This window comes from Lolium perenne, chromosome 6 (genome assembly GCF_019359855.2).
Source record: "Lolium perenne isolate Kyuss_39 chromosome 6, Kyuss_2.0, whole genome shotgun sequence".
Taxonomy (NCBI): Eukaryota; Viridiplantae; Streptophyta; class Magnoliopsida; order Poales; family Poaceae; genus Lolium; species Lolium perenne.
Genome location: NC_067249.2, coordinates 8,531,281 through 8,558,450, shown reverse-complemented (window position 1 = coordinate 8,558,450; position 27,170 = coordinate 8,531,281). Strand labels below are relative to the sequence as shown.

Sequence of the window (27,170 nt, the reverse complement as noted above, 5' to 3'; positions counted from 1 at the left end):
AAACCTCACCGATATCCCATTACCAACTTTGAACCTTCCTCTCTTAAAGAATTCCGGTTTAACCCGCATAAGCCCTTTCCAAAAATGTGAATCTGTAGGTTTAGCCTCTACCTGAGCCAACGTTTTGTTTTTAATATACTTATTATGTAGTAATTGTTGCCACATTCCTTCCTCGTGTAACAATTTAAAGAGCCATTTACTTAAAAGACACAGGTTTTTCAACTCAAGCACCTCGATTCCCAAACCCCCCTGATCCTTAGGCCTACAAACTATATTCCATCGAGATAATCTGTATTTCTTCTTATCATTCTCCTCTTGCCATAAAAAGCGGGAACGATAATAATCAAGTCTCTTGCGCACTCCTTTAGGGATTTCTAGGAAAGATAACATAAACCTAGGTAGGCTCGTAAGAACAGAATTTACAAGCACCAAACGATCCCCATAGGACAACAGTTTTCCTTTCCAGCATCCTAATTTTGAGGCAAAACGGTTCTCCATCGGATTCCACTCAGAATTACGAAGGCGCCGGTAATGTATAGGAACCCCTAAATATCTGAAAGGTAAAGTTCCAGAAGTACACCCAAAGATATCTTTATATTGATATTCAAAATCCGTAGCTTTACCAAAACAGAACAACTCACTCTTATGAAAATTAATTTTAAGACCAGACAATTGCTTAAAGCTACAAAGAATGAGCTTCATGTTAACGGCCTTAACTAAATCGTGTTCCATAAACAAAATGGTATCATCAGCGTACTGCAAAACCGATACCCCTCCCTCGACTAAATGTGGTATGAGGCTCCCAACTTGACCCTCCTCTTTCGCCCGAGCTATCAAAATAGCTAGCATATCGGCAACAATATTAAAAATGATAGGTGATAGCGGATCCCCCTTCCTCAATCCTATTCGAGTTTGGAAATTATGACCCACATCATCATTCACTTTAATCCCCACACTACCCTGTTCTACAAAACTTCTAATGCGCTCACACCAAATATGATCAAACCCCTTCATCCGAAGTACCTGCTGAAGGAAAGGCCATTTTACCTTATCATATGCCTTCTCAAAATCGATTTTGAAAAGGACACCATCCAGCTTTTTACTATGTAATTCATGGATCGTTTCATGTAACACAACTACTCCTTCTAAAATGTGTCTACCCGGCATGAAAGCAGTCTGGGATGGTCTGACTACCGTGTGTGCAACATCTGACACCCGGTTAGTAGCTACTTTAGTGAAAATTTTGAAGCTGACATTTAACAAACAGATAGGTCTGTATTGTTGAATTTGTACTGCATTTTCTTTCTTGGGAAGCAACGTAATGATCCCAAAGTTTAATTTAAATAGGGGGAAGCAACCATTTTGGAAGTGCCCAAACATGGCCATCAAATCCCCTTTAATAACATTCCAAAACCTTTGATAAAACTCCGCTGGAAATCCATCAGGCCCTAGCGATTTATTGTGTTCCATCTGATTAATAGCATTAAAAACTTCATTCTCTGTAATAGTTTTTGATAGAAGTTCATTTTCCTGAACAAACAACTGTGGGATATCATTAATACGATCCTCCATCATAACGACAGAATTCTCGTCAGATGCTCCAAAGAGCTTTTTGTAGTATTCAGTAATAAAAACTTTTAAATTCTCATCGCCAACAATGGTCCCTTCTTCTTGTTCCAGTTGGAAAATTTTCTTCTTTCTATGTTTTCCATTAGCAATTAGATGAAAATATTTCGTAGTATTGCCCCCTTCCTGAATGTGTTTGATTTTAGCTTGTTGTGCCCATTTGGTCTCTTCATCTCTTCTAAGTTTATTTAATTGTTCATTTGCCTTCCTCAGTTCAGCCCTTTCCTCATCATTTAAAGGACATGACTCAGCCAGAATATCCAGAAAGTCTATTATATTTAGCAACCTTTCCTTCTCCTTTTTGTATTTTCCACTTAAATTCTTTGCCCAGCCACGTAAAAATCTCCGTAAATGTCTTATTTTGTTCTGCCAAGTTATTATTGGTGTTTTTCCAGCAGATACCGCACGCCACGGGTATATTTTTGGAAAACAAATTGCAAAATAAAATTACGATTTTTCTTTGGATTCTTTTTGTGTTATATTTTTTCAATTTATTTGTCCGATTCTATGATGTTCTCCGATGGTCTGGTCGCGATGAACACTAACCGAGGAGGCAGTCGGAGATGAGGCGGCGGCCGAAGAGACAGTCATGGTCGGAGAGGAGGGAGGGTCACAGCGCGGCAACCAAGGAGGAGGTTGGCGGCCAGAGAGGAAAAAGGGAGGGGTGGAGGTCGCCGGAGGTCGTCAGGGCAGGGTGCGTAGAGGTGGAGGTCTGGGCATAGATCTAAGTATTGTTGTAATTTTTCAACACAAACAATGCCAACCAAATATGTCTTATATTAACATATAAAATCTGTTAGATTTTTTATTTTGTGTATCCACGAATATAAAAGATTCAAGTTGAGATTTTACACGAAAAAGGCTCCATAGCGCTCGTGCCCCTTTGAGATTTCTAAAGATTTCACCCCCTTCTTTCGTTAACTGGCAGTTAGAATCGCATAACTCGCAGCAACCTTATTTCGTTTCAGTTTCAGTTTCAGCCTCAAAAGTTTTTACATTGCTAAGCTAGTCCCTTTTACAGTTTTCCAAACTACAAAATTGGGGTATTTTTGAAAAACTTTCTTTGGCCAGACCCAAATGTTTGAGGTTATACTTGGACCATTTGTTCTTATTATTTTCTATTTTTCTTAGCGAAAATTTCACAAACCTATCGATAATTATTTATAGTACTACAAAGAACCCCAAAAGTAATAAAAAATACAATTAAATCCTTTAGACCACCTAGAGATGACTACATAGAGCTGAAGGCGCGCCGCCGTCCTTACCTCTCCATCATCATAGACCATGGGCAGACCCAGGACTTGATCAATGGGTTTTTAAAATAAAAAATACAAATAAAATTAAGAGTTTAGTTAGAAAACCAGGATTTGAACCAAGGACGTGCTTTTGCATGTTAACTCCCTCTAGCCAACATCACAACCACATGATTGAGTCAATACTTTGAGTGGATTTTACACAATATAAATAAAAAATAATAGTTGTATCATATAAGGTGAAAAATTTGACAAAACAAAATTGGGTTTTCACTTGAATACCCGTGAAAATATGTAGGCCTGCCCAAGCCATAGACGGGGAAAGCTTATCGTATTATGTAGTAAACAAACGGAAAGTCGTCATGCTAATACCCTGAATGACTAGTCCACCAGAGAAGCAACCAACAGCAAAGATGAGACTGTAGATCGGAAGAGCCAACGAACACCTGACTATAGGAGATCAGTAGGATGCACGACTCCACCCACCCTCCGCTGGCACTAGACAAACTGATGGGGCAAAGATATAGCGGGGAGTACCTTCTGATTTGAAAACGTAGCGGTCGCCGCCTCACCATCTCGAAAAAGACACTAAAAAAAGCCTAAGTGGAGGGGACGGAACCAAGTGGGTTTTGACGATGGACTCTCCTTGGAGCTCACGTACCGGTTGAGTACTTAAAAGGTACCTTAAAGTTCCCCAAAAAGTAATACAGAATATATGACCACACTGCCAATAATTTATCAGGCCTTAGGACGGTGAATGAGTTTACAATCATGTACATCATACAACTGGGTAAAGGAAATTGTAGCCAGGAAGCCTAACAAGTAGCAGCACAAATCAAGTCCAAGTTCAGGATGTATTTGGAACAATGAGCATAAAACTAACCTCGGAACAAACAAGTTCAGGATGGATTTGGAACAATGAGCATAAAACTAACCTCGGAAGCTACCGATCTTTCCATAAGAAGAAAATAAACAATGTGAATTCCTTCATAACCTTCAGGAGCTAGCTAAGAGAGTTAACATGAACATCTAATATGGATATTCTCATCCACACTTATCAGTCATCTTTGAATTTGAGGAAAAATCATTGGGATAATATGCTACTCCATGTGTAGCCTATAAGGTAGGAGGAACATTGGCACTAGGATTAATAAGCAAGACTGGAACTCTTGCACAAATCACACATAATCATATCCATCACAATTTTTATGTTTAAAAAATACAACCAGTCTATAGTTGACTAGCCACACCGCAACAAACATTACTACATACACAATCATCAGTTCAACACCATCATCGTTTATGCTTAAAATTACAATAAGTCCACAGCTAAAAATTCATACCGTAACAAACAACATCATAGACACATAGAAGGAGCATGGCATTGACGTCAGCACCAAGGGGCTCATGCTGCATCAGTCGAATACCCACTCTGATTTATTTTTCATTTTGCTCCAGATATTGTACCATCACCTATGCAACCAGTACTCCAATCGACAGAGCAAAGATGATCAAACCAAACCAAACCAAATCAGACCAAAACTGCCAGTTCATTGCCACACCATGGCAATGCAGTATGCAGACGTAGAGAAGAGAACCCACAAAAAAATCGAGCAGGAAGCACAGCACGAAAGCTTGAGTTATGTAGGTTGATGGAACCTGAAGATATCAGTTACCTGTAGCAAAGTAAACCAACAATGGCAGTGATTAGTAACTAGGCATAGTGGCACTAAATATAGTAGTAAGTTGTTTTATTGTAGAAAAATAAATTAATAACTTTGCTCGCGAAGTAGGTAGATAGAGACACATGTATACCCCTCCTCACCTGAGTAAGCTGGCTCTAGGGAGCGGGGCCTTGTAGTACAACGAGTGGCTCGGCTTGTAGAGGGAAGGGTGGTGGTGCTCCTCCAGCCCGTCCCACTCTAGGTTGTCCCACCATTCCTTCTCGCAATCCACCTTGGTCGGCTTGGTGTTGCGCCAGACTGCCGGCAGACGCCTGAGGCTCCAGCAACCCCTGATCTTGATGATCTCTAGGTTTGGCGCGTACATCCTCCGCCCACAGATGTGTTGCAGCGTGGGGAGCTCGTGCAGGTGGATGCACCTCAGGCTGGGGAATTTTATAACCATATCATTCTGCGCCTGAAGCTCCAGATCCAAAGGGAATACCTCCTTGAGGTCACTGCAGTACACTATCTCTAGTATCTCTAGGCTCTGCAATACACCCGCGTAGTATATGTTCCGTCTGCAGAGAGGGAGCACATGGACGAGCCTGGGGCAGTGGTCCAGGTGCAAGAACCTCAGGCGTGAAGCAGTATTATTAATTGGCCTGTCCCAGATGTAGCATGGAGATAGGAGCTGGGACGCCCAGAATGTCTCCAGAAATTCAAAGCAGTCCACATCGCTGCCCATAGGAATAGTGAAGACTGTGTGTAACTTGGGGCACCTCTCGACCCGGCACCAGCTTAGGTACTTCCATCCTGATCCTTTGGGAGGTGCTGGGATACTGGTGATGGACGAGTTATCGTGCATGTGCAACGATTTAGCCAGTTCACATATAAAATCAGGGAAGAATAAATCACTAGTACTAGCACTTGGAGCATCCTTCACCAAGAGCTTGTTGCCCTGCTCATGCATGATCACCCTTATGACAGAAACATTTCTGGGTCGGCGCAGCCACATAGAAAATATACTAGGGCACTCCCACATCATCATCTCTTCAACTGGGCCATCCTTCGCGACGTCTCTGTACTCGGAGTCCATTATGGTACTTGTATGCGGTTGGAATTGCACTAGTTTGTCACTGCTTGTTCCTTGTACGTTGCTACCACCAGCAATAGCTGGAGAATAGATATCAATATGTAAGGGTCCAAATCTAAAATAACTTCTTACGGGAGAAAGCGACCTAAGGAGCCTTGCATCCGTGGAAGAAATCTGCCATCCATCCTTAAACAGTTTTTCTTTCTCCCACTGGAAGGATTGATCACCATGTGGATGTGCATGTGTTGATTCCCCTCCGTCAGTTGATGATGATGCTGAGGTAGTGTCAATCCGCAGCACATACTCTGGGCATGTTTCCTCTTTTATTACAACACCCTTTGGCCACAATATTGCGCGGAGCCTCTCGCAACCCATCAGGATTATCCGCTTGGGCAGTGTGGATTTTACTCCTCCAAGGTCGAGAGTTTTTACTTTTGTGCCTGAGAGATCTAGCTCCTCGAGCCAGTCCAACGATCCTTTCAATAACAGGTTCTCCAATTCTTTGCAGCCCCTGAAAGAGATCATTTCTAAGCCGTCACATCCATCAATAGTGACAGTCTTAAGGCTACTGTTGCTTGATGGCCCAGATAAGCTTGTCATGCCCTGTCTGACAGTATTTCCAGAAAAATCAAGAAGCTCTATGCATTCCATCTCTGAGAACACATCATTGTTGAAGAAGCAGGTGGACTTTTTTACACGGAGCTTGCGAATGTTACACAGCCTTCCCCGTAGATGGCTCATGTCCCAGTTCTTGGCTCCAATCACGTTTAACTCCCTGAGATGGGTCATGAGATCTATCATCTCTGTGGACAAGATCTGATCCCAATCTGTGTAGCGAACATCAAGCACCCACAAGCTTTGGAAGCATTCCCATGACTCTATGGGGCTCTTGTCCAGCTCCTTCTCCTGTTTGTCTGCATCTGACTGGCAACTCCTTGTTCGGAGGTCTTGACAGTACTCAAGACACAGGAATCTCAGGCTGTGGCAACAGAGGAAAGGAGGTGATGAGAAACTGAAGGCACACCTTGAGATTTTGAGCACGCCGAGCATGTGCGAGTGTTGAAACATGTTATCAAGAATAGCACCAGAGGGGCTCAGTACAAATCCACAAGTTGTTGTTGACATCCAGTATGGCACGACCTCGGCAGAGCTTGCTAGCTGAGCGCTGAAAGTCATTAGTCTTGATTCATCATTGTTAAGCCGACCGTCCATGTCCAACAACAACTGCACCTCCTGCTGCAGAGCATTGCCAACTTTCCATGCTTGATCAATGCCTTCAAGTGTAATGATGCCATCACATATCCAGTAGTTACTGGCGTGGATATCCCAGTTGTAGTCAATGATGTGAGAGCCAATCCAGGATTGTTTCAGCATATATGAAACACACTTAGCAGCAATTGCTGAATCGATGATGGCATGTCCATGCTTATTCCAGGAAACTTGTGCAGCTTCATGGCGCACTAGATAAGACCAAAGCTCCTGCGGATCTCGCCTATCTCTTGAAGCTGAAAAAAGAACATCTGTTGTTGTGCTCTTCTTCACATTGTCTATCACCTTGGGGTCAAGCCGAAACCTCCCTCTGAAAGTCCACAACATCTTGCTATTCGCATATTCATATAGAGAAAGACCAGAATTGAATATATCGATCTCCTGATTGCCTCCATTGTGTAGGATCACCAGGAATCTGAGATTCTGCATGGTTTGATAGATCTCAGTGGAAATTTGTGCTATCTCAGCCCGGGAACCCTGGTCTAACCCATTGAAATCATCCTCCTCGTCTTGTTTGTCAAATATCTCCATCACTGAATCGGTAAGCTTCAGCTGCTCTGCAATTTTCCTCTGCATAGCTCTTCTGCTCTCCCACTTTGAGCAATCGATGTGGATGATTTTCTGAAACTCGAGCCCTGCAGGCCTCATCGAGAGGTCACCTGATACTGCAAGGTGTTTGGCTACGGCTTGCAGGACCGTAGATGCCCCAAGCCCGTTCCAGCCATCAAAATAGATGGCGTTCTCTCTGTTGCTGCTTCTTCTAGTTTCCGCCCCAAGCTCACTGAGAATCCTTTCAACGGCAGCATCAATGGTGTCCGCCTTGATAACCTGCTTGTGTGTGCAGCGGTGAGGAGAAACTTGGTTCATAGTTCAAACTATGTAATTAATAATAACTAATAAACACCTAATAAGTGAGAAAAATTGTATTGGACTATTGGCAATACTCAGACGCATGCCTAATCGGCTTTTTAGGACCTGCTGACTGAGCATGCCTAATAATGTAGACATGATCCAAACTAATTAGTGAACGTGTTGAACGCTGACAATAAACTCTATCCCAAAATCTACCACAATTAAATACTTTGTAAAGTAAGCTAAGATGGAAGTAAATATATATAACATGATGAATGGAATAAATGGTGAATTTTATGTGTAAAAATACCTCTGAACGCATAATGAAGTGGTTGGATCCGTCGATCTGCAGTATCTATATTAATTCCATTTGGGGCTTAAGATCCGATCAGCTCTTCAACAATTTTCTGACTTCCTGTAGACACTGATACACAATCAGCAAGAGCGACAAATAAAGCTAGCTTACATAAATCTGAAGCAGACAGACATACTGAACACATGTAAGGTGAGCTAGTTTCATACCTTGGTTAAGTTGAACAACTGGACTATGTAGAGAGTATCTCGCTCGAGGGATACCAAATAGATTGCTCAGGTGCCACTACCAGATGGACGGATTGGAGAGCCAAAAAGGGTCAAGTAACATGTTGCGCCGAAATATTTGGGTCCTTCCTGCTTCTGTATGTGTGCACAAATGCCTTACAGAATAAAAGAAACTGGTAATATTCTTTCCTTTTGCTTTGAGTTCCCTCTTTCATCTTTTTTGATTTCACTAAATACAGAATCAATTCTTTGCTTGTTGCTGGCTAGCTGCAGGGTATAAAGATAAAGATAAAAGGTTGCAAGGCTGTCTGTTGTTCACTGACCAATCTTCTTGCTAATTGAAAGAGTTGTGTGTATTTCAAGCCACCCGAATTGATTTGCTTTGCCAAACTCTGAAGTAGGGCATCCAGATTTGATTTTCTGACAGTAAGGTGGACACTATTGGGCAAAGTGTACTCCTACTAGTTATGCTGCAGAATGTGGCTGATTTCTCTAATCCTATTTATATAGCTTGGAGAGATGTGCTACATTGAATCTTATATAAGTCCTACTATAGGGTGTCCTGCTCTCTAATGCAATCTGAGGTTGACTTGCTCGGCGTACCTATATAAACCAGAAAATGCTTACACAATGCTAGAAACATTACGCAGACTACTTGCAACAAAAAAAAGAACCCCTTGTGCTCGCTGAGCCTGTTATGAATCGTGATCCGCACAATTTATCCTTGTTCCAAAGCGTCCAAGCAAACTTAGTAATTTAGTACGCAAAGAAATACTCATTTTAGCCTCACCAAAAGAGAACTTGCTAGTATCATGCAACAAAAAAAAGAACCCCTTGTGCTCGCTGAGCCTGTTATGAATCGTGATCCGCACAATTTATCCTTGTTCCAAAGCGTCCAAGCAAACTTAGTAATTTAGTACGCAAAGAAATACTCATTTTAGCCTCACCAAAAGAGAACTTGCTAGTATCAGTCAAGTGTAACAGAACAGCCGCACCCGAAAATGTTCTAAGGTTACCAGGTACAGTCAAACACGTAGCTTACGATATGTGTGAATACTAGCTTTCTTAGAGGCTGCCAAGGTGGCAGGATAAGATAAAAAGGCCTGATGCAGAAACCGAGTGTGAGAACTATCATTATGTAGAAATGAGGCATCTTCATATGTTTTTCATATTTATAGTGCTGAAATTCGACGCATCTTCGTTGTAGTGTAGCTGCTAGGCCCCCAATCGAGTTCGTATTGAGCGGTGATGGGCAAGCTTCATCAAACACAATTTGAGAAACTTCCGGTAAAAAAAATTGAGCATTGGAGTTCTCTACACTCTACTGCACACTTTATTTTGTCCTTTTGGGTCGCCATGGGTATCACGAGTAAAGCCAGCTGGGGAGACGAACTAAGAATAGACACTCGACTGATTATTATTTTTAAGAATATGAGCGAGCACCGCTTGTCTTCAAATTCATTAAGATGAGTTTGACAATCATTAGAAGAAACGTGAAACAGATCACAGGCGATCTGGTCCTGCTCCGCCAACGGATCTATTGATGTTTTACAACATGGTATCTTTGTCCAAAATGGTATGCAGCAAACATGGCAAAACTTTTAAAATCCCAACATAACTACATTTGGAATAAGACGGTTCTAGCTCATTATGGAAGAAAAAAAACATGGAAGATTTCAATTTCTTGCATTGTTTGGAATCCCAAACCAAAGGTAAAGAATCGCCACATCCAACAACACCAGAGAATACAGTTCAGCTGCGTCACTAAACACAACAAAAAGGTGATGTTTCATCCAGGATGGCTTATTTATTCCAACCATTTGCTGAGCATCTTGGTTAAGTTTGCGTATATATATAGAAAATTGGCAACTCCTATACTAAGATTTTCTCAGTGGCACAAAACCCACAAAAATGAGCTCAAGACAGTGTATGTAAACCGAACCTACTTTGCATCGCAAATCCGGGGAGAAACAGAAGGGAAAACGAACAAATGAGATTTCAGTCCAAAAATCAGGTCATCCTGTGCTCTTGCTTCAGGCCTCTTCTGGATCCCACAAGACCATGCTGAGGTTATGTAAAAACGAGACAGCACCATTCTGTGCATTATTCATGAACTTGACAAGAATAGTTTCCATCCTCCTAACTTTACAGCAACATTGTCGTTGGGTTCTCGATGTAGCCCTTGAACGCTTTCAGGAATTCCGCACCAATTGCACCTACAACACAGAATATTTTGTCAACAAATGTTAATTTGTCACCCTGCTCATTCAGCGAGTCAACATTCATTCATTCAGGCATACCATCAATAACCCTGTGATCACAGCTCATTGTTACTGACATGTAGGAACCAAACTCATACTGACCATCCGCACTGCCAGGTATCACCCTCTTCTCAGCTGCTCAAAAGAAAAATATATTAGGTAAACAATTAACCTCTACAGGGGTAGCACGGGCTGAATATATCTAATAGCAGAAGGAGGATCTAATTATACTACAAAGTAGGATACAGAAACAAAAGGCTATATCTAATAGCATAAGGAGGACCTAATTATACTACAAAGTAGGATACAGGAACAAAAGGCACAAGACCTTAAAACTATATGCAAAAGTCATGCCTACAAAACTAAGGGTTACTCAAAAGTAAATATTGGATACAATGCAGAATGCAAGTAAAGATCATGCAATAAGGGTTGAAGCACTGGATTTCACATAGAAGATTTCAATACCAGATCGGGCCATCGTGGTGACTCAAAAATAAGTTTGGCAAACCAATTTCGTGATAAATGCAGAACTACTGTTATACTTTTACACGTGTGAGCTAACGACTTATTAGCGATACATGGTGAAAATGTAACGAGAGTTCTTACCAGAACCAATGGCCAAGATTGCTGACTGGGGAGGATTTATGATAGCACAGAATTGTTTAATTCCAAAAGGACCTCCCAAGTTTGATACTGTGAACGTGCCACCCTGAAACATTAAATAAAAATCGTCAAGGACTGGGGAACTGATGTTGATTTCATGCTTATCATCCACCATGCAATCCATACCTCATAATCTTGTGGTTTTAAGCTGTTATCCCTTGCTCTTTGAGCCAACTGCTTCACCTCCTCACCGATTGTACCAAGTCCCTTCTTGTCTGCATCCTGCAATTCAATAAGAACAAGTTAGATTATGGAAAAAGTTCCACGAATTGAACTTGTTTAAACTATAACTTACCCTAACTACTGGAACAAACAATCCATGCTCAGTTTGTACAGCGACATTTATGTTCACATTGTTGTATCTGCATGAGAAATACATTTGTCATATCACATTTCTTGCCAATATAATTGAAGTGTTAGGTATAACTGCTCCTGGAAACTTACTGGCGGATAAAATCATTCATCCAAGAACTGTTACACTGGGGGACCTTTCGAAGAGCCAAAGCTGCAGCCTGCACAAAACATGAAGGTAAATTTTAAAACTGCAGATCACATGCTCAAGAACCAAATATGATCTGAGAAACAATGCGCCTGTGATAACCACCATAAAGGCACAAAAAGGGATGAACAACAATTACCTTTATAACAAGGTCATTAATAGATATCTTCTTTCCACCAGAAGCTTCTTGCTGAGGGTTCAGTTCTCCTCGCAGCCTGTATCAGAACAAAATGAGGAACTCTTTTTTAGAAAAAAAAAGTTATGTAGGTACAGCAGTACTAAATTAATGGTGATCCATACTTGATAAGATTATCGACGCGTGTGTCAACTGTCAAGTAGTAATGCGGGATGGTCTGTTTAGAGGCTAAGAGGCGGTTCGCAGTAACCTGAAAAGAACAGGCCTTAAGAAACACTGCAAGGCAGATAAGATCAACCAAAAAGAGTCTTGCAAGCATTCTGCGATGTAGAAACATACCTTTCTTATCTGCGCATTTGGAATATCAGTGTAATCTAATCCTGAAGCTGCAAAAGTCTCGCTCTTGCCACCCTTGGTCGCAGAAGCTTTGTTAAGCAAAAATATTAGACACTGGTTGGATTACACTTAATTCACACAATAGAAGATTAGCAGAAGCCAAATCATGCATAACATAATGAGCTACATGGCATGATTTTCTTTTACTTGGTTCTTCTAATGCAAGGTTTAACTACAATTTCATTTAAACCTTTTTCTCCTTTAAAATTCAGATTCAGATGGTTAGCAGATCGTGGAAAACGTGTAACCATGCACCATAGCCACTCTTTATGCATAGTCTTTTGGAGAACAACCCAGCTCTAAGGATTTCTATTTTCTAAGCAAGCATGAAATGAAATGCACTGGGCATGTTGCAACTACATTATCAAGACTGGAATGCATGTGATGTGGTTGCAAATATCATCATAGTCTGGGAGTGTCAGAAAGGAGAAGACTGTCTTCTGCATAACTAGAATAATCTAATTTTGCATGCAAATAGAAACATAAGAGCTCAGAACATATGCATGTCAGTTAATGTCTCAAGTGAGTAGTGACTCAAATATCAATTCACAAGCGCTCTACAAACTCACAACTACCAAGAAAACACCACTAAAGAGCAAGTCAACAACCAATGGCACAGATAAGCAATCGGAAAACATCCAAATCAACATTGACATAAAGATTTAAGAGCACATGCATAGCCAACATACCCAAGTAATCTTCAATGTCTGCCTTCAGAATACGACCATCAGGACCAGTGCCTTTTACACTTGATAGTGGGACCTGTTTGAGAACATGTTCATGCACTCATTAGAATGCACTGTGCGACTGCCTACAGCAAGTATCTAGACTAACTCAAGTAAATACTCACATTGTTATCTTCTGCTAATTTTCTTGCAAGGGGGCTGGAGAATATTCTATCGCCAGATCGAGAAGCCTCTTCCGTCTTTGGGGCCTTCGGCTCAGGAGCCTTGGCAGGCACTTTCTCCTCCGCCTTTGGTTCCGCAGGTTCAGCTTTAGCCTTTGATTCAGAAGGAGCTACAGGTGCATCAGAAGATGACGGTTTATAATCTTTAAACTTCTCGATGTCACCCTCTTCTTCGACGGTCACACAGATGATCTAAGGGAGCAGCATCAGCCATACAACCAAGATTATGTCAGTAAAACATACAAGCATCAGGATAACAATATGAATTAATATGTAAAAAAAATATAGATTCTTTGGACAGTAAAATACTTACCTCGCCAACTTTAATCTCCTTGGCACCATCACCCTGAACAATCTTAGCAAGATAGCCCTCTTCCATGCACTCCATCTCTACCGTGGCTTTATCCTAATCAGAAGAAATGCATCCAGATGTTATTTACCTTCTGCTGCAGTTGTGAGAAAATACTTAGTAAAAATATCAAAGCTAACATTACAGATGAAACCTTACCGTCTCAACCTCGCACAGAACTTCACCAGGTGAGACTTGGTCCCCTTCCTTCTTCACCCACTTGGCAATGTTTCCCTGCAGACAATATAAGTATCAGGTTGTATATGTGAGATTTTAAAGAATAAAGACAAACTGCAGTTCTCCAATTATTCTATTTCATACTAATAACTTTGGGTAACAAGCACCTCAGTCATCGTAGGAGAAAGTGATGGCATCCCAATTTCCTGATGTGGTGGTAGGTCTGTAATAAGTGCAGTGCGTTAAGACATCTAACGTGGTACATTGCTTGTGCTATACTCACTGGAGTGCTCAGAGAATTTTAAAACAGGAACCAAAACGATGGTTGAGATATAGGGGCCAGATTTCAAGATACTAAAACTTCTGTAGCAAAAGAATGCCTGAATATGGAACCAAAAAAACTACCCTGGCAGTTTACATAGAAATATATGTGGACAAAAATCCTAGTATGTTGCAATGCTTAGATATGAATGGAGGGAACCATCCTTGCACAATAGTTACCCAAAAAGAACCAAGCTGTTTTACAAGATTTACAATTTCTGGTTGTCAAATGAAGTCCTTCTATTCAAGGGTATATACAAACATTCAACCGCGTGAGTACCTGCACTACTTGAGAAAGACCTTGCTGAGGCTACCCGCACACTGAAAAAAAAAGACAAAGAAGAGGTTAATCACCTTCAGATCATTATTCTCGTAACTGGAAGAAAGAGTAAAGCCATCGAACAACTGAAAAGTGGCAAGGAATAGTTCAAGGGACCTTCGCAGGATGCAATGGGTCTTTCATGGTTTATATTAGTCATTGGCGAGGGATTTAATTAGCAAATATTCCTAGCTCCTTGCATGCATTACCACACAGAAACATAAGGTAGCACCATCATAAGTCACAACAGTGAAGTCACACTATACCATGACAGCGGACCATTGAGGCCAGTAACACCACTTGAGATACGGTTGGTGAGTGTTCCTCTGAAAGCGGAGCTTCCATTTACTCCTCCTACTGACACCTGAAAAGGCAAAACAAGAAATAAGAAAATCATGACAAGACATCAATTAAGGAGCACATTTTACAAGGACGTAACCTTGCAGGTCTCAAGGTTTTTCCCAGATTGCTTGTACTGAGAAAATCTGGCACCTCCAATTCTTTTCTCAACACCTGAGGAAGAGGCACTGAATTATATCTTCGTGACATATACTTCTCTCTATGTATGTAAGTCTAAAGGAAGTAAAAGTGGCTCCTTCCTGCACTCGATCAGTAGGGGCACGTCTAAACTAGATAGATGATACATCACATCTTGACATAGAAATAACAGGGTCGACTCAGTAAGCTGAAACACGCTTGGTGGGAGTAGAAGGAGAGTGCAGAGGAGGGTGAGATGACTGGAAACAAATGACACATTTAATTAACCTACTTTGCCATCTTCTGTTTGTAAGCGTATCAATAGATGATGGTCTTCTAAACAACATAATTTAACCATTAAACACAGCATCTGTAAGCCCTAAGACAGGGCATCTCCAACTTGATTCTAAAAAAATGGATAACAGATGCACTGTAATCACATCGAGAAATATCCATGGAAATAAAACGGCAAAGAAGGACGGGCGTACCGTTTTCCTTGACGGCGAAGGATCCGGAACCGGTGGAGAAGCAGCGCGCCAGGCCGGAGCGCTCGCAGTCTATAGCGTTCCGCAAGCTCCGCAGCTGCAGAAGCAAGAGCAGATGGCAGAGCCATGGTGAGCCAGCCGATGAGGTAACACCGTAACTCAATGTAGCAAGTAGCAAGAGATAATCAGATGCAAGGGGATGTATCCCGATAATTAGAAGCAGGCACTGGCTAACATGTCACAGGGGCATCGACCGGTTCAGGTGTGCGCGGTGAACCGGCCCACAGAGACAAAGGCGATTTCGCATGAGCAGAAACAGAATTCTGAAGTGATACGGAACAGGGAAGCAACCGTGAGTCCGAAAGTGCTAGTCAGGAGTCAGGACTCGGAGTAGTAGTCGGCAGGCAGTTGGGAAGGAAATAAGCCACGCTGTGGAGCGAGAGGTGTAAACGCGTCTGGCCCTACGGCTGGAAATGAGCTGCCCGATCTACGCTTGCGGAATCGCGCGAACGAACGCACGGAGCAGAAACGAAAACTCTCTCGCCCCAATTCGCCAGGCCCTCTCCTCCCATGGCGCGGGGTACCCGAGCTGCTAGGGCGTCGATCTCCCTTCCGATCTGAGCTTCGCCTACGTATGACTGCTGCTGCCGCCCGCTGGCGTGGAGAGCCGGCAAAATCCGGCAGGGATTCGGCATTGCGGGCGCCGCAATCACGTAACGGGGATCGGATCGGGGAGGGGAGGGGGAGGAGGGGACGGACCTTGCGGGAGTGGCGGAGGAGGTGCGCGGCGGACATGGCGGGCGGGCGGACGGCGGCGAGGCGGGATCGGCGGCGGGTGGTGGCGCGGCCTAGGGTTTGGCCGTTGGGTGAGGAAGATGGAGGATGGAGATGGAGATGGAGATGGGTGTGGGTCGCTGTTGTGTTGTGTTGTGTTATGTACGGCGATGCGGTCCACGTCAGCTAGCCCAGCCCAAGGTAGGAGGGTTGCCTTTGGCTTCGGCTTTGCCCCTTGGAAATTGGAAATGCTACCGACGACTTCTCCAAAAGATGTTCAAACTTTTTCTTGGCCATCAAAAATTATTCAAACTCAAGATGCGACAATGCCATTGTTGCTACGAGTCTAACCACCTTAGAGTCACACAACTGGAAATGCACAATTGTTGTCCTGAAATTTCTAGAATTCACCTGGTAACTCCTATCCAGCTATGCAGATGCAGCCACCGTGTTCCACGGCGGAGTTCCGATTTCTCTCCGAAATGGGACGAGTGTGATAAAGTGGAAACCAGTAGGCACTTGTTTCGTGTCCTCTCGACGCTTTGTCCATCATGTTAACCTCAGCCCTGACCTCTCTCCGTCCCACCAAATTTTGATGTTTTAGGTGAAAGCGAGATGCTTTTTGGGCGGCTATGTATGGGTGTTGAAAATAGATACAATACGTTGGAACTCGTTACGTGTTTCGTGAAAACTTACAAAGCTAATTTTCTATTGATTACTTAATAATACACCAGAAATCACTACTGAGTGTATTAGATCCTATGTCTTATATGTCTTAGAGATCTCCGCCACGATTTTTAAGGCTACTAACATGTATGCAAATATACGTACATATATACATATGTTGTGCTATTTGATTAGCGGTATATGACTTTTACATCGTGTGATTTAATGCTCTATTTCTTTCCAACGGTACATAATTTTTACGTCACATTTTTTTTTCTTCGAAACTCGAGAAGAATATAAGGAAAAAAATAGACGTGGCATTTTTTTTACATGACATACAAAAGTAAGACGTAAACTACGTATTTTTGGTTTTGTTAACATTATAATGACTTATATAGTGTGTTTTTATGTCGATTTTCTTGTTGTGAGCAATATGAATGTAATTATTGCATATAAAAGCATAATTTTATGAATCATCATAAAATGCAAACTAACTTTTCTGCGCCCTGGCTGCTCAATAGTGTTATATAATTTATGCAATTGTGAAAATATTAAATCAAGAATTTACGTGACAACATATACTTTAAGTTAAGCAAGCAAAAAAAATCAACCAATTACATCACAAATGGACACAAGAATATTATATTAATATTTCAACAACATAATTATCGTGGTTAATGCTAGCAAATTAATAAAAATACACTCAATTAGATTTTAGTGTAATGAAAGTAAGTTCCAAACAGTATAAACAAGGTACTCAAAATCATGATTCTGAATCGGATCGGAGGTTCAATGGTAGGATCACAAATTGTATAACCTAAACTATCAAAAACACTAAAAAAAAGGCTCCTCGTAATTGGTGGATTTTTTGGCGGCACATCATAAAATTCTCATCAAATGTATTTTACCCTGTAGATGTACCGTTCGTGGCGTTCGTGGCGGCCGGCAAGGACTCAGTCGAACTCTAACGAAAAGGTCTCACGTTACTTGAAAAATTACACAAGGACATCGCACAAAGCATAGCACATATTTCTCATGACAACAAACAAAATTGAATTACAGGTATTTTACATCGTATACATGCCTTTTCAGGTTGGCACCCAACACTTATATAGGAAAATCAACAAAAAATGTCATGATCTTGATCAATCAAATGACGAATCCTAGATAACTAAGTAGTTTATCCTCACTTATATATTTCGCTAAACATGCAGCTATGCCACCTCAACTGTCTCAGCACTATTTATTGATAAAAAGGGCCTCGCTCCGGCTGCATTGCATGAAACCATACCACAACATTCAGGTTTTTACAGACACACACCCACTTTACCCAGAGGGAAACTCATAATGTAGCTTCAAGGGAAGGCACACACGCCACCACTTGACAAACACCGATTACATTTCCTGGCCATCAAGCAACTACTACAAAAAGCTTTTGTGACGATTGGGGGGACTTAAACCTTTTCCATGACCTTGAAGTACTCCCCATCACCCACTAGCATCAAGGCATTGGCAGCCAGAATCCTCGATGTATCAGCGGATGTAATCTTGATATCCTCGTCCCTAGAACATCGTTGATTCATCAACTCCACTTCAGTAGATGTCATCATCTTCTTCACCAGAACCAGCCAGGATCTAGCCACAACAGTGGTGGTGGAGCATGAGCTAAATCTTATTTCATTTTTTGCCCCCCCCCCCCCCCCCCAGCAGAATGCTCCATCGAGCAAGCAAGTAAGCCGTCTTGCGTCATACGACCTGTAAACTGGTCCATGAGGTTAGATTGAGGCACAAATCATTCCTAATGATCCAGATAACCCATAATACTGCAGCATTAATCATATTAAGCACTTTGTAAGTTTTATTCTGCTCCCAAAATGCAGCCAAGGATTCTAGTGAAACCTGGGAAGATTCCAACCTAGTCAAGTGCAAAATCTCATGCCATATAACTCTAGCAATCACACACTCAAAAAACAAATGTGTACTTGTTTCAGGTTCATTGTAAAAAAACACAGGCCAGATCATCCATATTTTGTCTCTTAACTAAATTATCTCTAGTGAGAATTCTATTATGAGACAACAACCATAGGAAGAAATGAACATGTGGTGGTTTTTATTTTCCACACATTTTGTATATATACAAATAAAATCCCCCTAAAATTGACCACTGTATATAGGGATTTCACATTATATATGCCATTTGGTTCAAGCTTACATAAAAGATTATCATCCTCTTCAGTAAAATGAAGAAGGGTCTGGGCAATTTGTAAAATCTCATACCACAAAAGCATATGTTTATGATCAAAATATCTTCTAGGAATCTACTGTCATACCATAAATAGAATCCAGTTTGTTTTGATGCTTCTCTCACTGAATGTACTGTCATAAAATCTAGTACGAGAACTAACCCTAGGTATAAATTAACAATTAATTGGTGCATATTGAGCAGCTGCTCATACACATATGTGAACTAACCCTAGGAATGGAACACTAGTAATCAAACCCTAGAAATAAAAATTACACAAATACATGCAAGATGAGATGTACATGCTTCATGTCGTTGCCAGGAAGGTGGTAGGATCCCTCGGGCACCTCGTCGACCGACAACTGCAAGGGGGCAACAACAGCGGTGATCGTCACCTTCTCCATCATGACATTCTGTCGTAGACCTCCCACCGAGCCTCACGCACCTCTTCAATCGGCAGCTGCAAGGGGTGACGACACCAGTGATTGTCACCTTCTCTGCCGTGAGTTTCAGCCGTAGATCCGCTTCCAAGTCGACGTCTCCGCAATCATTGTCGGGAACGATGCAAGAGACCTCTGAGACTATTGTGACCGGCTGCAGCTTGGGGTCGGCGGCAAAGAACGTCTTAAGAGTCTTCGCCTTCAAATGCTGCAGCAGATCCGCCTCCGAATCGAGGGCGAAGACCCCATCCTCCTCCCCCTCCTACTCCTCCTCATCGGCAATAGGATTGACCACCGTTGCGACGGTGATCGGAGCAGGGGGCGCCGTACCAACCACGGTGCCTCCGACCGCAGCTGCATCGACATCGCCACCAATGGTCGGTGCATGCTTCTCCAATTCGTCCTCCAATGCTCGATCCGTCGATTCGCACCAGATTGTGCGGCGGTACCGACGGAGGTGGGCGGCCATAAGCAGAGACGTCGATGCGGGGTAGGGTTTTCTTTCGAGATTTGGGGGTGAAATGGCAGATACGAAGAGGCGATGCGGCTGAGCGGTGTTTTTATACCTCGGGAAGATTCCGCTCCCACTTGTTCGAGATTTGTGTACATCATTTTAATGTAGAGGCTGGAGTAGAACCTCCATTTCGAAGAAAATGGGCACTTCTCCAAACGCAGAAGACCGCGTGGACATGATTACCAGGGCACATAGTCTTGATTCATGACGTTGGGCACATGAGATACTCGCTGGATGCCGCGGGACGCGGATTTTCTGGCGGAACCGGTTCCTACCGGTGCTCCAACTGCCGTCCGATTTTCCGTAGAGATTCGTGTACGTCTTTAGTGTATACGCAGTTTTTTATTGGTATTGATTGCGAGAGGTACCTACGTTGGTAGTCTACGCGGTACATACGTACGGAGCAAGAGAGTAATATCAGGCCGCCCCCACCGTGAGTCCGTGTCTCCCTTTCCAATCTTTCTCTCAAGATCGATCCAAAATAAAAGCGGCGGCTGCGGCGGAGCGAGACCTGCGGTGAGGCGGACGCCAAACTGTAGCGAGACGGCGAGATAGCGGCCAGGATGGCCGCGCCGTGCATGAGCAAGGGATTACTCTGGAGCTTTGACCTGCAGCGCAGCGCCCTCGGCCTCCTCGATGAGAGCCACCGGAGGAAGACGAGGCGGCCGCCGCCATCTTGTTCATGTGCGGGCTAGGTTTGGGATTCGTTTCCTCTATGTAGGAATTGTTTACTACATAGGTGGTTGCTATTTTTTGTCTGATCTGAAATTCAAGTCTTGTATTCCGTGTGATGTCTACATCATGCAAAGCTCTGTAATTTTATTTTCTGATATTTTTGTGTAATAGCCCGGATTGAGAAATCCTTGTCAAAATCCATTAAAAAAATCCAGAATGAGAGAATATTTTGTTGATACAGTATAATACTATTGGTAAACAAATGTTTCAAATGTCAATGTTGTATGCTATATTTTGTTGATATAATACTGGCTCTTGTTTGGTATGAAATATGTCAGATCTGTTTTATACCAAAATGTTATTGAACCCATACTTGAAACATTTTTGTTCCTTTTATGGAATATTAGCTCATAGATAAAAAATAAAAATATTTTGATTGTTTTCCGAAAAATGAACTGAATCAATTTGAAAACAAAGCAATAAAAATTGAAACATATTTGAATGGCAAATAATCTTTTTATGGAAAGTTTGGAAAATCATATCAAGTGTACCCATTCTTAAACATAAAAAGGAACATATATGGGTTCACTAACCCTTATATTAAATATGTCAGATCTCTTTTATACCAAAATGTTAGTGAACCCATACTTGAAACATTTCTTGTTTGTTTTATGGAATTAGCTCACATATTAACAAAATATTTTGATTGTCTTAAAAAATTAACTGATTTTTTTTTGAAAACAAAGCTATAATTGAAACATATTTGAATGACAAATATTTTTGTGAAAAAACTTGGAAAATTATGTATGACCCTTATATGAAATATGTCATATTTCTTCTATACCAAAATGTTAGTGAACCCATACTTGAAACATCTCTGTTTGTGTTATGGAATTAGCTCGCAGATAAAAAAAATAAACATTTTGATTGTTTTTCAAAAAAAATAACTGGAACAATTTGAAAACAAAGCAAATAAATTAAACATATGTGAATGACAAAAAAAAATGGAAAACTTGCAAAATTATCCAAGTGTCCCATATATTTGATTGAAATATTTGTTCTTATTTTCAAACCAGCGAGGTTTCAAAATCGTGATTGGAAAACTACAGAAACTTGCGCTTTTAAAAATCATGAGGCCGTCTCTGCTGCCGAAAAGAAAGGATCTCTGTGCGGGGCTGAGGTGGGTTGAGAACAGTTATTGCTAGCAGAGGCAGAACGAACGTGGGTGGGCCCAGGCCAAAGAACAAGGCATCAAATGATAGAAAATGAACCGATACGAGGGAATACGTCTCGGATACCTGAGGAGGTGGTGCATGCTGATTGGTGGACGGGACACCGGTAGGAACCGGTTCCGCCAGAAAAGATTTAGTAGAACAATAATTGCTAGTCTAGGTTCATACCAAATTTCTAGGTGGCTTGTCATTATTCTAGTTGACGTCTTCTTCACAGAGCTTTAGTTTAGCCTCGGTCTTACGGACCCCAACACTGCGTTTCACCCAGATCTGATTTTCCTTGCATCAATGTTGGAGAGGCATTTTCGATGAGCATGGTGACCGTAGAAGGCAAATAGGGAGATACTTCATCCTTGCGAACACATCGTCTTACGGCCGGCGGCGAGGTACGATACGAAACGCGCTCGGTCCTTGTCGCATGCATGCATCTTTCGTCGGTCTTACTTACTACTCTCGTTGTGTAACTTGTGTTGTTAATATCCACTCTTGCTCCTTGTCGATCTATACGTGCAGCTGGAGGAGACAGATGGCCGACTTGATTGTCAGCTCAGCGTACAGTGCTGCGGACTCGCTTGTGGGACGCTTCACCAGGATTCTTGAGGACGAGGCGAAGCTACTGTTCGGAGTGCAGGGAGACGTGCTGTTCATTAAGGATGAGATGGAGACAATGTTTGGCTTTCTCAAGGACGTGAGTTTCAGTTTTTCTATGGATGGTCGGGGGGAGGTGTGGGTGAAGCAGATCAGAGACCTCGCTCGCGACTCCGAGAACTGCATGGATACATATTTGAACAAGCTCGCCCGTGGCGCCCGCGACAGAGGCCCTTCGTCGTGGTTGTGGCAGATCCAGACGCTGCCCGCACGCCGCGATCTGGCCATACAGTTCCAGGAGCTCAGGTCGAGGGCACAACAGGTGAGCGAGCGGCGGTCTAGGTATGGCATCGAGAACCCAAGATCAAGAGATGGAATGTCAATGCCACACGCGGAGACGCTGTTTCCTGAAGCTGGTGGAGTCGATGCATACGAGAAGGAATGCCACAGGAAACGCCGTTTCCTAGTCCGGGAAGAAGAACCCCTATCGGAGATCCTGGAGGGTGACACGGATCTGCTGGTGCGGTGGTTGACTGAGCCAGAACCAGGAGACACGCCACCGTTAGAGCAGTTGACTTGGCCGAAACACGAGATGATGCCACGACAAAGCAGCGTTCCGCTACTGGATCTGGTGACGGAGGAAGGAGACGAGATACCTTCGTGGTATAGGCCGCCGGAGCAGCTGACTGAGCCGCAAGAGGAGACGCAGCAGCAGCAGCAGATATTGTGCCTGGAGTGGAAGGCCGAGCTCGGAAACGAGGTACCGCAGCAAGAGTTACGACTGGAGTGGATTGAGCCAGGAAACCAGGCACCGCAGACACAGCAGGATCTGCGGCTGGAGTGGAAGACGGGGCAAGGAAATTCGAACAAGAAAACACCGCCCAGGGTCATCTCGCTTGTCCAACAACGATCGGGTGACAATCTGAATCATGCAAAAAAAGTGTATGACCACAGCATTATAAGGCAGTCCTTCGGTATAAGGTGATGGGTTAGTGTTGGGCAAAGTACTCATCCCGACTGGGTATTTCAGGACATCATAGTAAATGCCATCTTGCTACAGGATGGAGGAAAAATGAAGGAGGATGTGTTGAAAAAGTGCGACCAAAGTTTGCCTATTAAAGTGAAGATGCAACATTTTCTGGAAGGTTGCAACTATCTAATTGTTCTTGATGATGTCTCTGATCAATCCCTGCTCAGTAGAATAATATCTGCTCTCCCCGGTGCTGCTGCTGGTGGTGGTCACTCTGTTGTACTGGTGACCACGAGGACATATGCTCTAGCAAATTCCTTTTCTCCATATAAAGTCTTCCCACCTCTGGATCCCCTTATCGACTTTTTCTTTGCTAAGGCGGTTTCCCTTCTTCAAGGTAAACCCGGGCATGATACTAAGAGACCAGAGCTTATTAGGAACGCTCTATCAAAATGTGCGCCCGACATGTTTTGCCTGAAGGTTTTCCTACATGTCCTCTATGTTGATCCAAGTAAGATGGAAAATTCTGAGTTCAATATCCATTCTAGTGAATCTTCCGAAAATATTCGACAGCTCTCATTGTTATGGTATAACAGCCTCCCTCTCCGTTATAAGAACTGCTTGATATATCTATCTATCTTCCCCAAAGATGGTACCATTATCAGGAGAACAAGTCTAGTAAGAAGATGGACAGCTGATAACCTGATCACAGGAAGAAACGGTTCATCTGCACTGGATGAAGCTGAGAGCTGCTTCAATGTGCTTCTTGCAGCAAATTTCCTTCTTCATAGCGACATCAGTGCGTCTGGTAAAGTCAAGAGTTGCAAAGTAAATGGTTTAATTTCAAACTTCATTTGTGACATTGCCAGAGAGAAGAAGTTTGTGGATGCAGAACTTCATCCAGATTTGGGCAGCCGGATTTCTGTTCACAATAGAAGTCAACTTCAGCAAGTTTTGGCGACAAGTCGGGTATCCCGTCAGAACTATTCATGTTGGAACATACAAAAGCAGTCAACTGAAAATCAAGATGGTCAAAGGTTGGATGAGCTTACGAAGTTCTTTGAAAACCTGCCTGCTTTCGCTCGACTGGGATTGATCAGAGTTCTTGATCTTGAAGGCTATGATGGTTTGAAGAATAATCATCTGAACAACATCTGTAAGATGTTTCAACTAAGATATTTGAACCTTCGGAGAACTAAGATTACCAAACTGCCCAGGCATCTTGAGAATCTTCAACAGTTGGAAACACTGGATATAAGGGAGACCACGGTAAGCTCATTCGCCACAAAAGCTGTAGTGCTTCCAATGCTTAAGCATATGCTTGCTGGGTGCACCCAAAGCTCAAATGAGGACACGGAATTAGTTTCCACAGTTTGCTTGCCTGATGGAACCGGGAGGATGACAAATCTGCAGATACTCTGCCATGTTGATGTTTCCAGCAAAGAAGATCATCTGATTGAGATTGGGAAACTACAACAGCTTAGAAAGTTGGGTGTTGTATTCCGAAGTAGGAAAAGCAACTTCAAGCATTTGCTCCAGGCAATTGAGAAACTGAACAAAAGCCTCCTCTCTCTCTCAATCCATGTTGAAATAACAGATGGCCACGAGTCTACTGACATTAACACAGCAGAGCCTGCAGCATTCTCTCCACCAAAGTTTCTTCAGAGTCTAAACATATGTGGCATCACCAGAGGGTTGCCTCGCTGGATCAAGGAGCACCACTTACTTGCAAAGTTAACTCTGCGTCAGACTCGTTTGACAGAAGAGGACATAAAAGTTCTTGGCAAGCTTAGTGGATTGCGCTGCCTCAGGCTGCTGCACTGGTCGTATGACGAAACCAAGTTGACACTTCAGGAGGAAGAATTCCAGAGTCTAGTATTTATTCGTATTGAATGTTCCAACATTACTGGCATCAGCTTCAACAAGACCCCTAAGATTGAGAAGGTAGTATGGAAATTCACAGATATGAGATCAATTCAAGGAATCGGCCGCCTTCCAAGCCTCAACCAGCTTGAGCTGATTGGCAACTGCGACCCAAGTGCTATCAAAGAAGAACTCTCCACACATCCAAACCAACCTGTCATAACTCACAATGGACAAGAAATAAATGGTTCTGGCGAAGATAATTAAAGCCAGTTGCGCAATTCTTGGACAAGACAGCTATTAAGGAATCACTGGATTGCATTGTGCGTTTGTGTTTACCTCCGATGTTTGCTTCCATTTGTTCGTTTCAAATTAAAGCTGAATGCATCAGATTGTTATTTATGTAACTTTTAATGTTTTTGTTCATTTCTCTTCCCAGCGTTTCATGATTTGATTTGTTGTAACTTAAATAAGTGAGACATTTGATGTTAAAGAACACCCAGTGTATCAGATTGTTATTTATGTATGCGTGGATTATTGCAGTTTCCCTTTATTCCAAGCCAGATCTTCATTAGTGCAACATGTTCAATATTTAATCTGTAATCTTCATAGCCTTCATTAGTAGTTTAGTACATTATAATATGCTGACGTCAGATTTTTATCATACATTGAGAATATTGCCATAAACACATTTAAGTATCTGCAGCATGAAGTTTTGGTTAATGAGGGGCGTGTTTGGTTTAGATTATTAAACTAACTTATGAAGTTATTAGATTATGTGGTGCCTCTAGGGAGCAGCAGGCCTGCCCCACCAGGAACTTGCTGAGGCAGCCTGCCTGCGCTGCCTGGACCAGGGCCCTCTGATGTCCTGCCCCCCCCCCCCCCCCCCCCGTCCTGCTTCCTTGTAAAAAACATTAGGCCGTTTGGGGGTCTATCAAATATATACAAAATTTTAAGCTCCCCCGGTGACCATAAAAAAAAAAGCTGAACCGAACAAGTACTGTAGACAAAGCAGCTTACAAGTTACAAATAAGTTGCTTTTATGTTTTGTGCCCCAAATTCGTGTTCACTATCATTTGCAGAAGAGCTCATGCAACATCGGTGAGTAGCAGCTGATCAACTGTATATGCAAGTGTTGATCAGTATATCGAATTAGGCAAAAGCATAGCAAGTTAGAGCCTCGTGGTTTGTGTTAGATGGAGGTTGGAAGAGAGTGTGTGGGACCCATTCCCCCCTTTTCTTCTCTCACATCGCTACAATAGCTTGGGAGATCTCTCCTCTCTCTCGGGCCGATCCAAGGCTCTTCTCGGCGGTGATGCCACCGGAGATGGGCCAAGGAGAGGTGCCGACCCTTGTAGTGTACATAGTAGGTGTAGATCTAGGTCAGTTTGGTCCTATATGGAGCATGGGAGTAGGGCACGAGATCGTCCCGGCCAGAGCTGGTGGGTCATGTGGTTGTTCCTCTCCTCCGCGGCGTGCTGGTGGCGAGCACGCTTGGGGTTGGAGAAGAACATCCCGGGGATTTCCATCGATAAGGCTATGGGATGGAGCTTCTGCGTCCTGGTGCTCTGGCGCGGCAACACGCTGTCGCCGTCCACCTTCTCTTTTGTGCTTCCGAGAAGGGAGAATACATAGAAGGATTTCGAGGTGGGCTCGGTCAATAAGTGTTGCTTGCTTCTAGTATGTGGTTTTCCTGTCTGTCCTCTTCTCATGGCCAGCCATGGTGGCGAGGGAGATGGAGATCGAATCTCGACTTCTGCTAGTTCTAGAAGCTGGTGGAGGGAGTTCATGGAATCTTCAGTTGATGCGACGGATCCCAAGCACCGGCAAGATGCAGCCACAAACACAAAAAACAACTATCCTTTTTATTGTCTTTATCTTGCTTGCTTATTTTATTTACTTACTTTATTTTATTTACA

General features: G+C 42.8%; 2 protein-coding genes and 1 pseudogene across 4 annotated transcripts; 1 reads left to right on the top strand and 2 right to left on the bottom strand.

The window, feature by feature from the left end:
- Positions 1–4,026: 4,026 nt before the first annotated feature.
- On the bottom strand, positions 4,027–9,937 carry LOC127308976 (uncharacterized). Of its 3 annotated transcripts, none has more exons than XM_071821372.1 (4): positions 8,280–9,937; positions 8,068–8,181; positions 4,705–7,733; positions 4,027–4,555 (listed from the first exon to the last, which is right to left on the bottom strand). In XM_071821372.1, exons 2-4 carry the CDS (start codon positions 8,077–8,079, stop codon positions 4,552–4,554), a joined length of 3,045 nt encoding a protein of 1,014 aa, XP_071677473.1. In that variant the 5' UTR covers positions 8,080–8,181; positions 8,280–9,937; the 3' UTR covers positions 4,027–4,551. The 3 variants fall into 3 exon arrangements, with proteins under 3 accessions (XP_071677473.1, XP_051195894.1, XP_071677474.1); XM_051339934.2 differs by having other exon boundaries at positions 8,068–8,172; XM_071821373.1 differs by lacking the exon at positions 4,027–4,555 and having other exon boundaries at positions 4,701–7,733; positions 8,068–8,172.
- Positions 9,938–10,079: 142 nt separating this feature from the next.
- Positions 10,080–16,192, bottom strand: LOC127308977 (dihydrolipoyllysine-residue acetyltransferase component 2 of pyruvate dehydrogenase complex, mitochondrial). The gene is made up of 19 exons (XM_051339936.2): positions 16,047–16,192; positions 15,291–15,384; positions 14,765–14,838; positions 14,592–14,689; positions 14,287–14,327; positions 13,853–13,908; positions 13,668–13,742; positions 13,473–13,565; positions 13,103–13,351; positions 12,942–13,014; positions 12,196–12,281; positions 12,021–12,106; positions 11,860–11,935; positions 11,666–11,733; positions 11,517–11,583; positions 11,348–11,443; positions 11,165–11,267; positions 10,598–10,693; positions 10,080–10,513 (listed from the first exon to the last, which is right to left on the bottom strand). Exons 1-19 carry the CDS (start codon positions 16,080–16,082, stop codon positions 10,443–10,445), a joined length of 1,638 nt encoding a protein of 545 aa, XP_051195896.1. The 5' UTR covers positions 16,083–16,192; the 3' UTR covers positions 10,080–10,442.
- Positions 16,193–22,356: 6,164 nt separating this feature from the next.
- Positions 22,357–25,777, top strand: LOC127310889 (disease resistance protein PIK6-NP-like; annotated as a pseudogene).
- The last annotated feature ends 1,393 nt before the right edge of the window (positions 25,778–27,170 follow it).

Coding starts and splice junctions, on each gene's coding strand:
- LOC127308977 (XM_051339936.2), bottom strand. CDS start 16,082: ATGTCCGCCGCGCACCTCCTCCGCCACTCCCGCAAG. Junction 14,328..14,591: donor CTCAATGGTCCGCTGTCATG/GTATAGTGTGAC, acceptor TTTTTTTTTCAG/TGTGCGGGTAGCCTCAGCAA. Junction 10,694..11,164: donor AATCTTGGCCATTGGTTCTG/GTAAGAACTCTC, acceptor TCTTTTGAGCAG/CTGAGAAGAGGGTGATACCT.